The sequence below is a fragment of the Pholis gunnellus genome, assembly GCF_910591455.1.
Source record: "Pholis gunnellus genome assembly, chromosome: 3".
Lineage (NCBI taxonomy): Eukaryota > Metazoa > Chordata > Actinopteri > Perciformes > Pholidae > Pholis > Pholis gunnellus.
This window is the reverse complement of record NC_136529.1, coordinates 10,098,016-10,112,503: the sequence shown is the minus strand read 5'-3', so window position 1 is coordinate 10,112,503 and position 14,488 is coordinate 10,098,016. Positions and strand designations below refer to the sequence as shown.

The 14,488-nt window shown below is 42.5% G+C and overlaps 1 protein-coding gene across 1 annotated transcript; it reads left to right on the top strand.

The window, feature by feature from the left end:
- Nucleotides 1-9,833: 9,833 nt before the first annotated feature.
- slc32a1 (solute carrier family 32 member 1) lies at nucleotides 9,834-12,492 on the top strand (the record flags this gene model as incomplete). Its single annotated transcript, XM_079157159.1, has 2 exons — nucleotides 9,834-10,226; nucleotides 11,305-12,492. The coding sequence occupies 2 exons, from the start codon at nucleotides 9,834-9,836 to the stop codon at nucleotides 12,490-12,492; spliced, it is 1,581 nt and encodes a 526-aa protein (XP_079013285.1).
- Between the last annotated feature and the right edge of the window lie 1,996 nt (nucleotides 12,493-14,488).

The window sequence follows — 14,488 nt, the reverse complement described above, 5'->3', positions numbered from 1 at the left end:
ATTAATGTTTCACTGGGTGTAATCATACAGCTTCAATAAATACACTGCAGAATATACTGTATATGTGATACTGTCAGAAAGATTGTAACAAGATAAAAAAAACAATGCAGAAGATGTAAATCTTTAAACAGTGGTAGCATCACGAGGTGTGTGGCATAGACTTTAAATCAACTACAGAGCCCATGTTCTTTGCAGTGAAGGTAAAATATCTCCCAGTGCAACACTGTGGGTCATTCATTCGTATGTCATAGTTTTTCAGACAACAAAAGAAGGTCTGACAGAGGAACAAGCTCAGACTTGATCCCACTCGTTAGAAGGATCAATTCATTTTGGTTTTGGTCTTTACATGGGATTTGTTGAAAATAAGAAAAAGATAACTATGAGAGATTGATTGAGAACAAAAGCATACGCGTTATTTAACTGGGCTCCTATTTCTATGTTCAAAGCCAGAAGGGAGTTGGCTCTATAAGAAGTCTTGCAGGTATGGCTCAGATTAAACTAAAGATTGGAGCAATAAAGCGTTTATGTCTGTTCCACAGCTGTATTGACCGACTGTCTAAATATAGAGCCGATCACTGGCCTGGTGTTACAGAAAAATTATAGCTCTTGAAAGACAAAAACACCTTTTGTAGCCAGGCTTCTGTATTTGTGCAACGTCTGGCACATCGGCCCAGAAATCAATAGTAACATCTATTCTCCTGGTGTGTGTTGTGCATTCTTGTGTTCCTGTGTGCGTGTGTATATGTGGGTCCCGTGGCTGAGCTCATGATAAGTGCTGGAGTATTTTTTTTTTTCTCCCTACTCTTGATTGTGCGGCTGACAATAGCAGTTAATGACAGCCCAGAGAGGCTGCACTGTTGGACTGTGGGGGGATGGGGGGACGTGGAGGGAAAAACCCATTTTCAAAAGAATACATGTTTTTTTATTCATAAACCTGTATGCAACATGGCCAGCGGTTGCCTTTATTAAGCTCCAAGCACTCTCCATGAGCGCTGCGAGTTTCAATTAAATCAAAGCTGTTTGAAGGCCTGCCGACATCACAGGGACAGAACAAAAAGCTTTCAGCAGGTTGTGAATGTAGTCAATTGCAAACAAGATGTGCATTTCACTGAATCATTCAGGCTGGAAGGGGAGAGGAAACGGATGGGTTGTACTAATAAAAACACAGGGATGCGTTAGAATAAACAAAGCATCAATGCTAATTGGAAAAAAGGGATTCCCTGTCTTCAGCTTTTGATCCAGGATCTAGTTCAAAGAAATAAAACAATTTATGCTCCTAGAAAGAAACACTTGTTAGGCAAGTGAAATGTTTTTTAGAAACATGAAGGGAACTGATAGCAAGCAACTCAAGGAAATTACATATGTGCTTTTGAAGGCTATGATCAGATACCCTCAATTTACTTTTAGTGATTTTATACATTTTGTTTGGCTGATTCTGTATATTCTGTAATCAATACACTGTTATGCTGAAACACATAAGGAGTTGCAGTTTTAACTGATTTAAAGACATGAACACACTATAATTTAAGCACTATTTGTGCACCTAAACATGAGTAAAAGCTGTGATATAAAGTGTCGCCTGTGTGATTTGGATGAGGTTGAGACTGAAATACATTTTATAATAATACTTGAGTTAAGCTGTTCATGTATGACATGACAGGTGAATGCAGACTGCTACATGGGGTTTGAATTATTGTTGACATTTGTAAATATGCAAATCTCCTGTTTGAAATTACAGCCTGCAGACGGTTAGCTTATCTTAGCTTAGCATCAAGACTGGAAACAGGGGGAACCAGCCTGGCTCTGTCCAAAGGAAATAAAATCCACCTACCAGCACCTCCAAAGCTTAGTGACAAAATAAAACATGACCTGATGTTATTACAGTTCAGTTTTTATTCGGATTCAACAAACATGGTATAACACGTTATTTAATGAGTTGCATTTGGACAGAAACAGAATAGCTGGTTTCTCATTTCCACTCTTTATGCTAAGCTAAGCTAACTATCTGGTGGTTGTAGCTTCATATTCATCGCACCGACATGAGAGTGGTATCAATCTTCACACCTCACTCTCGTTAATAAAGCAAATAAGAGGACTTCACAAAACGTCAAAATATTCCTTTAAGAGCTCACCATCAATGCAATGAGAGTTTTGTATGTTTTCTGTGGTGGAAGAAGTATTCAGATCCTTCACTTGAGTAAATGTAGAAATACCACACTGTGAAAATACTCCAAGTAAACGTTCTGAATTTAAAATGTTAAGTTCAAGTACAGAAGTATTATTGTCAAAATGTACTTAAAGTATCAAAAGTAAAACTGTTCATTATGCAGAATGATGCCTTTCAAGGTGTTATGATATCAGAGAATATTATATTATTCTGCACCAACTAATACATGTAGAGTATCTTAATGTAGTAGTTAGATACTCTGTATACTACTGGGTATGTAGTACTGCATCATATGTTAGCGTACTATTTATCTCTGAAATGTAGTGGAGTAGAAGTATAGATAAAGAGATATGTATCGTATAAATTTAAATACTCAAGGAAAGTACAAGAAGGTCAAAATTGTACTTAAATACAGTAGCCTACTCGAGTAAATATACTTATTTACTTTCACTGCAAATCTTTACAAAACCAACTGTTTTCTTGCTTTGTTTATGTTCTTTCATGTGAGCTGGGAACCTTTGGATTTACAAAAGTATCAATTATTTAAAAAAATCATTCTTTTCCTTGAAACAGAGATTACTAAAAGATAAAACTATCGTCAATAACTCGTTGATGCACGAAGTCTATAGAGAGAATCATGAAATATATGAGTTGAAAACACGATTGGCTGCTCCCACGTGACGCTGCTCCACTTCCACACAGGTTGCTCATCAGGCAGGCTGTCCTGCAAACTCCCCCTGTCACCGTGCGTTATTGTGACTGTGTCAAGTGCTGCAGGATGAAACACTGTGAACCTCTCAGCTCTCTCAGTCAAAGCATGCAGTCTGGTTCAAACGGGGGGGAATCCCCGTGAGAGCTGACAAGATGTCGCTGCTCTCATGACATAAAACTTTAATGAGAACAAAACTATTACACTTCAGTTAACCAGCCACTGAGGTCTGCTCCTTCATTGACTTTGCTCTGGGTGACAAGACCACACACACACACACACACACACACACACACACACACACACACACACAATGTCACAATATAGCCAACAGATTTACGCATATGCAGACACACACTACTTGGAGTGATACAACCAGAAACACACACACACACACACACACACACACACACGCACACGCACACACACAGACATCAATACCAATGAAGGGAGTTCTTACTGTAGTAGATTAGGTGTGATAGATATTGATGATCAATACAGAAGGCATCTTCCTTGTTCTAAGCACTTGCACTTACAAAGTATGTTGGACAAAATGATAAAAACTGGGAATATGAGCGCTTTATTAAGTCATTAATAGGTCATTTAAAACAATAATTAGCTCGGTTATTCCACAATTTATTTTATTTGCCTTGAGGCAAGTGTCAGATGTGCACAGCATGCTACATCATCTGCAGAATCTCAACATGAATAATAAAAAAATCATGCATGTTCAGGTCCATGTTTGCTGATGGCTCGACATTTATTTATTTATTTATTCATTTTACTGGCAGTGTGTGAAAAATCGATGGCATAGCTTTGTGCCAGCCCCGGGCCCTGCAGGTCCCCGCGGACTAGCTCAGTTTATTGTGCTAAAAAAAAGGCAATTACAATGTTAATGTGTCGCAGCAGGAGAGTGAACCCGCGAAGCACGGACGTCAAAAGGTTGATGGAGAGAGTGAAGTCACCGTGGGTTAACAGCAAAACGGCGTCTGGGGAGCGTTTCATATCAAAAACAGAGGAATAAACTCACCTATAGATACACTTCAGACTATTTATTTGGCTAATAAGAATCACTTTAGTATTGTTGTAATCTTGAATAGATAGATAGATAGATAGATAGATAGATAGATAGATAGATAGATAGATAGATAGATAGATAGATAGATAGATTAGATAGATAGATAGATAGATAGATAGATAGATAGATAGATAGATAGATAGATAGATAGATAGATAGATAGATAGATAGATAGATAGATGTAGAAGAATGTATCATGCCATTTGTCACTGTTGTTCTCAGACAGACGCCATCATGCAGGACTGATACAAACCCCTCTCTGGGGAAGTCTCTTGGGAGCCCATAATAAGCCATTAAACAGGCGCATTAGGAGTAATGAAAAGGCTCTTAGTGGTTTACCACTGCGGGCCACCTGGATTTTTCTCTCTGTGGAAGTGGGCGGCGGCTGTGATTGCCTGATGGCTCGGCTGCAGCTCCGTATAGTGAGGGGAGGAAAAACATTGGAGAAATATGATGTTGTTTGCATGTATAATAGGATGTTTTCAGTTATCATTTCCATGCACGATGCTCTTTGTTCCACTCTAAACTATCGTCTATCGTGGTCTTTGCCAGCGTTTATACAACTTCCCATTCAGATCTGTCAATAAGCGGTGTAGCAATAAACGCCGTTATATGATGAAAATATATGGAAATATGGAAAAACTGCAAATTCTCATTGTGCTTTAGTAAAATTACACCATGGTCCGATTTTGGTGTGGACTTCCATCCAGAAATGCTAGATTGTTGTTGGTGTTATGACATTGAAACTTAAAAGTCTCATCCCATTGCATGAATCTTAACTCTAATAATGGACATTTTAGAGATGGATGGATGTGTGTGTGTGTGTGTGTGTGTGTGTGTGTGTGTGTGTGTGTGTGTGTGTGTGTGTGTGTGTGTGTGTGTGTGTGTGTGTGTGTGTGTGTGCGTGTGTGTTTCTGTGTGTGACTGGCTGATGTTTTGTTGTTTGTCTTATTTGTGTGTCAGATCTCTCTTGCAAAAGAGATCTGGACCTCAGTAAAATACCTGATTAAATAAAGCTTATATACGTTGTTGTTTTTTTATCTGCAAACGTGGCCTGAGTGTAGGCACATTTCAGGATTTAAAGGTGAATGCCCCCTGGAGTTGAATTTAAAGTGTTTTATGACATTGCAGTTCAGTTTTAACGTGCCATTTTGAAGCAGTTTCTCCTTAAGATGAGCAGCAGAGAAACAGACTGAGGTACAATGCAGCATCATATGAACACGGACAGTAAAAAAACGTCCTTATCGGACACAATGAAAGCGAGACGAGGTTAGTGGGATGTAATTTTCAGAATCAAAAATAAAATCCCTACATTAAACTCACTTGAGTTTATTAACTCGTGTACAAGATCACATCATTTCGAAGCTAGAGTAAGTCACTATCCTCTCTTCTGTACTCCAAAAAGGTGTCATCTAATGGCATTAAAAACTCAAGTCTGAAAGCTTCTTTGTGTTGAGACCAAACTGCTGTTTCCAACGTCAAGAATGAACCTCAAAACGCAACACAAATGTTGTTCAGGGTGGATTTCCCCTTTTAAAGCTGCTGGATAAAACAAACACTGTCCGTGGTGCTGAAATCTGGACACCATCATGAGCAGGCTCTGGCATGTTTCACTCTCTTTCGTGCCTTCAAAGCGATTGGCACAAAACTGTTCAGCGCTGGTAACACATAATCTAGTCGGTAACACAGACAGCGGACCTGTGATTGTGATGCAAATGTTAATGGACTCTGAGGTCCTCTGATTAGCCTGATGTGGGCTAATTTCCCTCCTCTACGGTCCCCAGAGAGCCAGAGTGCCTTTTCTCTGTCCCCTATTAATTGTGGAGTGTTGGGTGGTATTTTTCTGCCTCGCTGGTCTGGCAGACAGACACAGCAGCCAGGCAATCATGGGTTAAATGACAGGTGATGTCGCACTGGGTGCACTCTTCGGTTTCCAGAAATGTTTATCTTTTCTATTCTTTTTTTCACAAAAATCATTTTGTTACATCGCAGCATTCGCACATCTTCCTCTCTCTCAAATACTCTCTTGGCGCAATCTGGGTCGTACGTCAAACGATTCATGTCAAACACACATGCGCACACGCACACCCCCTCTCTCATTCTCGTCATTACCTTGTCTCACTGAAAACATTTAATGGATGAGGTAATGATAGCCCTTCATAATTGCATTCAACGCCATGGAAACATAGAAGGCAGTCAGTTTACCTGCTTGTTGCATTGACATATCCTAAATATAACATGCGTTGCAGCAGCTTAAAAATATCAAAAGGTCAATATGGTTCAGGTATTTTCTTAAATATGTGTATGTTTATTATTTTCATTGGACTTGGTTCACTGTATGATAATCCCGAAAGCCAGGTGGTAGTCTTTGCAGGTCTTTATACAAAGCTCTTTCCAGGAGAAATTCTCCCCCATAGCGAAAATTAGGCTTTTATTTGTGTGTTTCGAGGAAAAGGTGGGGGGTTGGGTTGGTGTCGGCGGAGGAAGGGGGCTGGAGGGAGGGGTTACATGAAGGCGGAGAACCTTGTGCCAGCTCACCCATGTGTGTAATGTGAAAAAGGAGAGCCGGGGGTGAAATACTGAGGAGGGAGAGGAGGAGGAGGGAAAATGCGCGTGGGGGGTGGGTACATTGGAGGACACAGTGAGATCACAATGACATTTTGGATTTGACTTTCTATCACCAATAAAGAAGAAGAAGACGAAGAAAAAAAAAAGAGAAGCATCACCGGTGGCCATCGAACATGCGGGTCAAACACAAAGCAGCGCAAACTCGGACAGCACAGATAAAGAGCTTTGATTACTCATATCCGTATCGACGGAGACGAGGACCCTCCTGGGACGTGGCACCCTGACCCTTTGATGACTCTCGGGATGGGTGATAAACTGAGAAAATCACTTTCCCTCCTCTTTGCTGACGGATAACCGTGCAGCTCAGAGATCACAGACACCATATAGCTGCTTAGATGAAGAGTCGGCGATCAAACGTGCGAGATCCTTTAGACCTGAAGAAACTGAAAGTGTGACGATCGGTCTAAAACCTCCCAACCTGTCAAGTCCACGAGACGCTGTCCCCATATCATGATATGGGGCGAAAGTTGCATTTGACACGGTGTAACAGAGGCCTCAAACGAGCACTTAAAGAAACACATTGTCCTCGCGCGAGTGTGCGCGCCCACGTGTGGGATTCCTCATATCACAATAAGCCTGAAACACATTGTAAACTGAATCTAAATGCATTTATTATTATTGTAATTATCATTAGTGCTATTATCTGTACAGCAGGTTGTGGACGGGTCTGCGGTCGCTGTAACCTGCTGGCTGCTGGTGTCAGGGCTGCTCTTTTCATCTTGCGACACACTCCATCAGACAGCGCAGATCAGAGGAGGGCTGCAGCCCGCTGATAACAGCCTCTGTCATTAACTCTTTCATTCGGGGCTGAAAGGAAAGCAGCCATTTTCGTTCCCACAACTGAAAATTACAACAACAGCCAAAAAAAACGACCAGACTATACGCAGCAGGAGCGAGACAAGTGTGAGCGTTGTATGTGTTTTTTTAGGATGCTGACCCTGCGTCGCTTAAATCAGGCTGGAGGTGTGACAGAGATGCACAGGCCTGATACAGATCGGCCTGCACGAGTGAAATCATCGTGATGCAGCTTATAGTTTCATACTGGATTGAGTTTACGGTCCTTCAGTTGTTTTAAAGGAAAACGAACAATAAAGCAAACAATTATTCTTGTATCGCCCCCTTGTCTCTGCTTGCACTGACCAAATCTTTTTTGGATTTTTATAATAATTAAAATAATATTTTACATGAACAGTCCAGACAGGCTTGTGTGGCGTTTTATCCTCTAAATCTCTGCATACATTCACATTACGCCTCTCATACAAATTTGTTTTATACCCTGGGCAAAAATAATAGCAGACTTTTGTTCCTGTTTTGTCGCATGATGATCACCAATTGGATATGTCAGTTTACTCTTCTATTATTCCGCTGCATCACCGCTCTTATCAGGTTACAGCCTATTGTAACCAGATGCAGAGCTTTTAATCGGTCATATTATTGTTTCTTTCTCGCGTGCAAAGCAAAACCTGAATGTACATATAGCAACAGACCGGGTTACAGTCTATTTGCTCCATGTTAGTTCGGGCTATATCCTACTGCGCAGAACAAGGCCGCTGCTTTGTATCATGGTGATGAACTCTGATACTGCAGCCTGAGGAAACACTGAACATGGTGGATACAAAGTACTAGTGACAGGGCTGTGTCAACAAACTGTTCTCAACGCTTTTGGGACCTGGCTTCCAATCACTTAGGCTACACTATTGGGAAACAATACAATTGTTTTAATAATATTTGAATGTAGAACATGTCCACAATACAATTACAATGAGACCGCAAAATCAGAACGATTAGAAGACGTGTTACTTGAATCTTTTAGACTATTCCTCAATAAGGCACCATTGTTTAAATCTGTGGAAATTAAACTTAATGTATTGAGATCCGTTAGATTGGCAAAAAGGCTGATGTACTCTCGACTTCCAAAGAATTCACATAAATGCAATTTATTTGTATAGTTTCACAACATTTCTCAACAGATTTTTAATTAACAAATGTAGTGCATACACACACACACACACACACACACACACACACACACACACACACAATTTTTTCCCCTCAACGGCATGGCTCAGATCACATCATCACAGACATGAGTGAATGAATGAATCAATGACTGAGCGTCTTGAATGAATACTTCAGTCTGAAAATACAATCCATGGATGCCTTTACGTTTAAATGTATTAAACAAAAATAAATAGTAACAACGTTCAAATGCTATATTTAAACACGTGCAGTCTCGGGTTTTATATCTTACCATCATTTAGCAAGAACAAAATGCACGAAAATATATATTCTTTCCCTCATCAACAAATGCAACACCGTTTTTAAACCCGATCCGTGAAATCCAAGAAACAACGTGGGTTACTATTTTGACGCTCCACGTCCTCTTCTCGTGAAAAAGAATAATGAATAAAAATAATTACATTTCTTTTGAAATAAAAAATCCTATATTTGTATGTTTTTTTTTTCAATCTTGTCCAAAGAGTTTGGGATTTCGTCAAATTCCAGCCTCCTTTTATATGCGTAAAGTTATGCGGGATTTAAGGCCCCCGGAATGTCATTGGATGTCAGGATGAGGTATTATAGATTATGGGTTGGGGAAGGGGTGGTGGGGGTACTGCAAGCACCTCCCCTAGAAATGCAGCAAATCTCTCCCGTTTTCTCCTGGTGGGGCACTGGGAGGGCTGGAGACGTGCTTTGCATTGGCAGGCTGATGAGGACACGTGTCTCCTCCCTGCCTCCCTGCCTCCCCCCCCGGGCTCCACGGTACCGCATTGGCATCAGTAAAGGCACCTGAAAACCGACAACCATCTCCTGGAAACGCTGCCTCTCGCCTTATAACCTAAAAGAAAACGATATCATAGGCCCTGCCGAAACCTGTGGCTCGCCTTTCTTCGTGCGTAAAGCTTTTGCGCACACCGCCGAACTGCCTCAGAGACTCAAAAAGGTGCGCTACTCGTCGAGCATCAGAGCGCAGTGCCAAGATGCAGAAACGGAGCGGCGACGTCTGAAGGTGACATGAACCTGGGGATAATCAAGAGCAGCAGGCGTACACTAAACAAGAAGTGGAGATAGCAACTGAAAACCGTCGGTGTCTTAAAACAAAACAAAACTTGCGCTTTTCCTCGTGGCTTTATATCTAATGCAGAGAATCAAGAGCTGTCATCCAAAGTAGCCTCACATTTTTACCGACGGGAGGAGAAGAACACACTAATTAAACTGCAGAAAGTTGCGATTCCGGAGAGGAGCGAAACATGGCGACGTTAATCAGAAGCAAGCTTTCGAATAAACTGTCAAATGCAGCCACCACTGTCTCCAACAAATCCCAGGCGAAGGTGAGCGGGATGTTCGCCAGGATGGGGTTCCAGGCCGCCACCGACGAGGAGGGACTGGGCTTCGTAGCGTGCGATGACCTGGACTACGACCACCGGCAAGGCATGCAGATGGACATTTTGACGACCGATGAGATTGGAGGCGAGGGGAGCGGAGACGGAGGCGGACTGGACGGGGACAGCCACTACCAGAGGGACGGCACCGGTCCACCGCGCTCGGCCTCAAAAGACGGAGATCCGGCGAACGAGTTGACTGAAGCCAAACCAAAAATCACCGCTTGGGAGGCGGGCTGGAACGTCACGAATGCGATCCAGGTAAAGCCGCACTTCACGGATTATAAACGGGCAGGTACGGTGCCTGGTTCTAATTGGCCGAGTCGCCTCCACAGCGGCTGTGAAATTTGAGATAGAGGAACACCTGCGACCGCATAGAAAGGTTGATTAAAATATTCATGTTCAAAACACCAGGTTATGTCCATTTGAAGCAACTTCTTAAGTAGCTGTTTTTTTTTAAATAATAATGCTGTAAAAAGATTGACCCAATTTACCTTTATCTTAACAATGGCAACGGATTTCAGAACAGCTAAGGTGTTACAATGCGCTGAAAAAAAGGGAGGTATAGTTGATGCCCTGTGCCCCCCCCCCCCCCCCCCCCCCCCCCCCTCCCCTCAACACACACATTCTTTGTCTGTATAGTGATGCCCAGTGTCACCGATGCACGCTCCTGATAACTGTTCAACTAATACTCCGCGTGTCAATGAATAAATTAAGCTGTAAAGAAAAACACAATCGTTGTGTGGACTTCGAGAGAGCTATCTCTGAATTTTTTTCTCTCCATCTTTTGGGATTATTATGCACGTTATTAATTGCAATAATATAAAGACTAACAAAATGGGTTAAGATGTCTGGACACATGCCTACTATTAAAGCAATAAAATGTAAGGAGCCACCTGTATTTTAAATGTGTCTTGGCAATTGCATTTGCGTACAGAAATAAGTAGCAGAAACGAGATATTTGTGATCATTCAAAGCGCGAGGATTTACTCGAGAGTGGAGCATGCAGGCTCTGCGACAGAAATCTCTAGACACGATCCTTTTCATGCCTCATCACGGCTGTGGTCACGGCGGTCGCCGTGACGTCAGAGCGTGTCTCCTCCAGTTTGCGGTGACGTCAGAAGCGGGGCGGATGCGCTCAAAGCGAAGTGGAAAACCCACAACATTAAAACGGGAGGGACATCATTGAAGAGTCAGGCAGACCAAAGCCAGGGCCCGAGTCATGCGATTTGTTTAATTGAAATAAAATGTCTTCAGAAAAGTATCACTGATTCATATGTAATCACCAACAGTTTAACCCATTCACAATGTGTGTGCCCTTCTTGTTTTATGTTTACAGGGGATGTTCGTTCTTGGGTTGCCCTACGCCATCCTGCATGGAGGATACCTCGGACTTTTTCTCATTATTTTCGCCGCCGTTGTGTGCTGTTACACGGGGAAAATCCTCATTGCCTGTCTGTACGAGGAGGACGAAGACGGACAGCTCGTCCGTGTGCGGGACTCCTATGTGGACATTGCCAACGCCTGCTGCGCGCCCAGATTCCCGGCTTTAGGTGGCCATATCGTGAATGTAGCCCAAATCATAGAGCTAGTGATGACTTGCATCCTGTATGTGGTGGTCAGTGGTAACCTCATGTATAACAGCTTCCCCAACATGCCAATATCCCAGAAGTCGTGGGCCATCATCGCCACCGCCGCTCTCCTCCCCTGCGCCTTCCTCAAGAGCCTGAAAGCCGTCTCCAAGTTCAGCTTGCTGTGCACGATGGCCCACTTTGTCATCAACGTCCTGGTGATAGCCTATTGCCTCTCCCGAGCGAGGGACTGGGCCTGGGACAAGGTCAAGTTTTACATCGATGTCAAGAAGTTCCCGATCTCCATTGGGATTATCGTGTTCAGCTACACCTCGCAGATCTTCCTGCCGTCTCTGGAGGGGAACATGTCGAAACCGAGCGAGTTCCACTGCATGATGAACTGGACTCACATAGCTGCCTGCATCCTCAAGGGCCTGTTCGCCCTCGTGGCCTACTTGACCTGGGCCGATACGACCAAGGAGGTCATCACAGACAACCTGCCCTCAACCATCAGAGCCGTCGTCAACCTCTTTCTTGTGGCAAAAGCCTTGCTGTCGTATCCGCTACCGTTTTTCGCCGCTGTCGAGGTATTCGAGAAATCGTTTTTCCAGGACGGAGGACGTGCGGTCTTTCCAACTTGCTACGGGGGCGATGGACGCATAAAGTCCTGGGGACTCAGTCTCCGATGCATCCTTGTTGTGTTCACCTTGCTCATGGCGATCTATGTGCCACATTTCGCCCTCCTCATGGGTCTCACTGGCAGCCTGACAGGTGCAGGCCTGTGCTTTCTGCTTCCCAGTCTCTTCCACCTGAGGCTTTTATGGAGAAAGCTGCTATGGCACCAGGTTTTCTTTGACGTCGCTATATTTGTAATAGGAGGTATATGCAGCATATCTGGTTTTATCCACTCAGTAGAAGGTCTGGTAGAGGCTTTTAAATATAACATACAAGAGTAGATGCATTGCTGGAACTAGATGTAAACTGCTAATCGCCATTTAGTGAAAACAAGAAAAAAAAGAAACACGACTTCTCGGCAAGTGCAGCCCCTCTGCTTAATTCATGCGTAAAAAGCGCGCTCACAACACACGCGGAGATTTCCGCGTTCATACAGTCTTGCATCAATTCAGAAAAAATGCGCACACACACACACACAGAGAGAAATAGAGTCAGTGACAGTGAGGGAATCCAATACACCCACAACACACTATAAGGACAGTACATGTATAAATATGCCAACAAACCTACATATTTTCCAGTGGAGTGAACGTTTACAATATTGACCTTAAACTAAATTGCAAAAAGGGCAGTTTGTCTCTTCGTCGCACGAGACTTCACTTCATGTAACGCTAGAGTTTGTGATGGACGGACTTTCGACAGCATAATGTGATTTAAGTTTATTTAAGATAATAATAAAAAAAAAACGTTAAGAAATGCCACTCTCTTCGATAGGTAATTTGCAATATGATTATGGGCAGTGAATGTGGTGTTAAATAAAGAAAAAGCCTGTGAACACGCAAAAGAACACAATGGCAATAACCAGCAGTAAAACACACGAATGCGAATAGAAATATGTTAAAGAATAGCGAAGCTTCGTTAGAAATGAGGAAATTGGACCTTCCCCGAGCAGTTTAAAAATACTGGGAATGCAAAATATCAAAGTACACAGCAGCTATACAAACTATGCATTGAATGTATGACATTTCAGACACACAAAAATAATGAAACTGGGAAGTGGAAATGACAAAAATCCTCAAAATTTCGATTATTCTGCGTGAAACTGAACAGTTTTGCTTTGATATTTTTTTTCCTCCAATATTTGAAATTCATCTTAAGCTTTTAAAATTGGGAATGACTAAATTCACCTGACCTGGGATACACATTCAACCCCCCACACCCTGGCCCGAATCTCAGCTAGATGGGGATCCCAAATTAATAACCTGCACACTCAATTCACCACAATGTTTGTGTCAATGCATTTGAAAACACATGGCGTGTTCTGAAATTAAGAGTCCCGTCTTGAAAATTCGGTGTCTGAAAATCTTTAAAGAAAAAGAAAAAGAGATCCCTAAAGAGGAAAATGTGCATTCAGACATTTTTCATTCTGTGCAATCCAATGGGTCCTGTTGAAATGTTATAAAACAGTATGTGTAGTGTGTTATTGTGGTTTCAAAAAGATGGAATGTATATCTCAAAGTCGTTATCATATATCGTGAAATTAATATTAAAGAATAAAGAAATAAGTGAAATTATATTGTAAAAATGTGTGTGGTTTTATGTAAAACGAAAAACGTTCAGAACATGTATTTTTTTTCTCTATAATAAAAGACAGAAAATGGAGAAAATAGTCGCATTCATATTTATTTATTTTTAAATCGAAGTTGAAGCTAAAAGACACCGTGTAAGGGCTGCAAAGGCCTGGTGGCTTAAAGGAAAAATAACCACGTGTGTCTCGGTGTTTGTGTGTGTGTGTGTGGGAGGGGGGGGGGGGGGGGGGGGGGGTATTCCGTCTACACAAAACCCTCTGACAAATCCTACCAAAAAGCATAGGCCTACATGTTGTACACCGGGCCTTGCGTCCACGCGTGCTCAAGTGAAAGGAATGTCGACTGATGTTCTGCTGCAGGCATGCATCAGGCCTTATGGTCGACCTGTTCATCTATCCGCTGGGAGTTTTCTGCACAGACATCTGGACAAACCGCTTATTCACTGAGTGGGCTAATCTCCAGCTGTTGAAACATAAAGCTACCTGGTGCATATACGAATGCGCGGATGGAGCATCTACACTGCTGGCTTAAGAGAAAGGGCCAGTTCACATGCAACGAAGCTGCAGGGAGAGGAGAACAAAAGTGATCAAATATGTCTAATGGGATCAGCAGATTAACAGCAGAGAAGCGCGAGCAGAAATCCCATTGGTACATCTCACTGAAAGTATTCAATAATGTGGGCATAGCC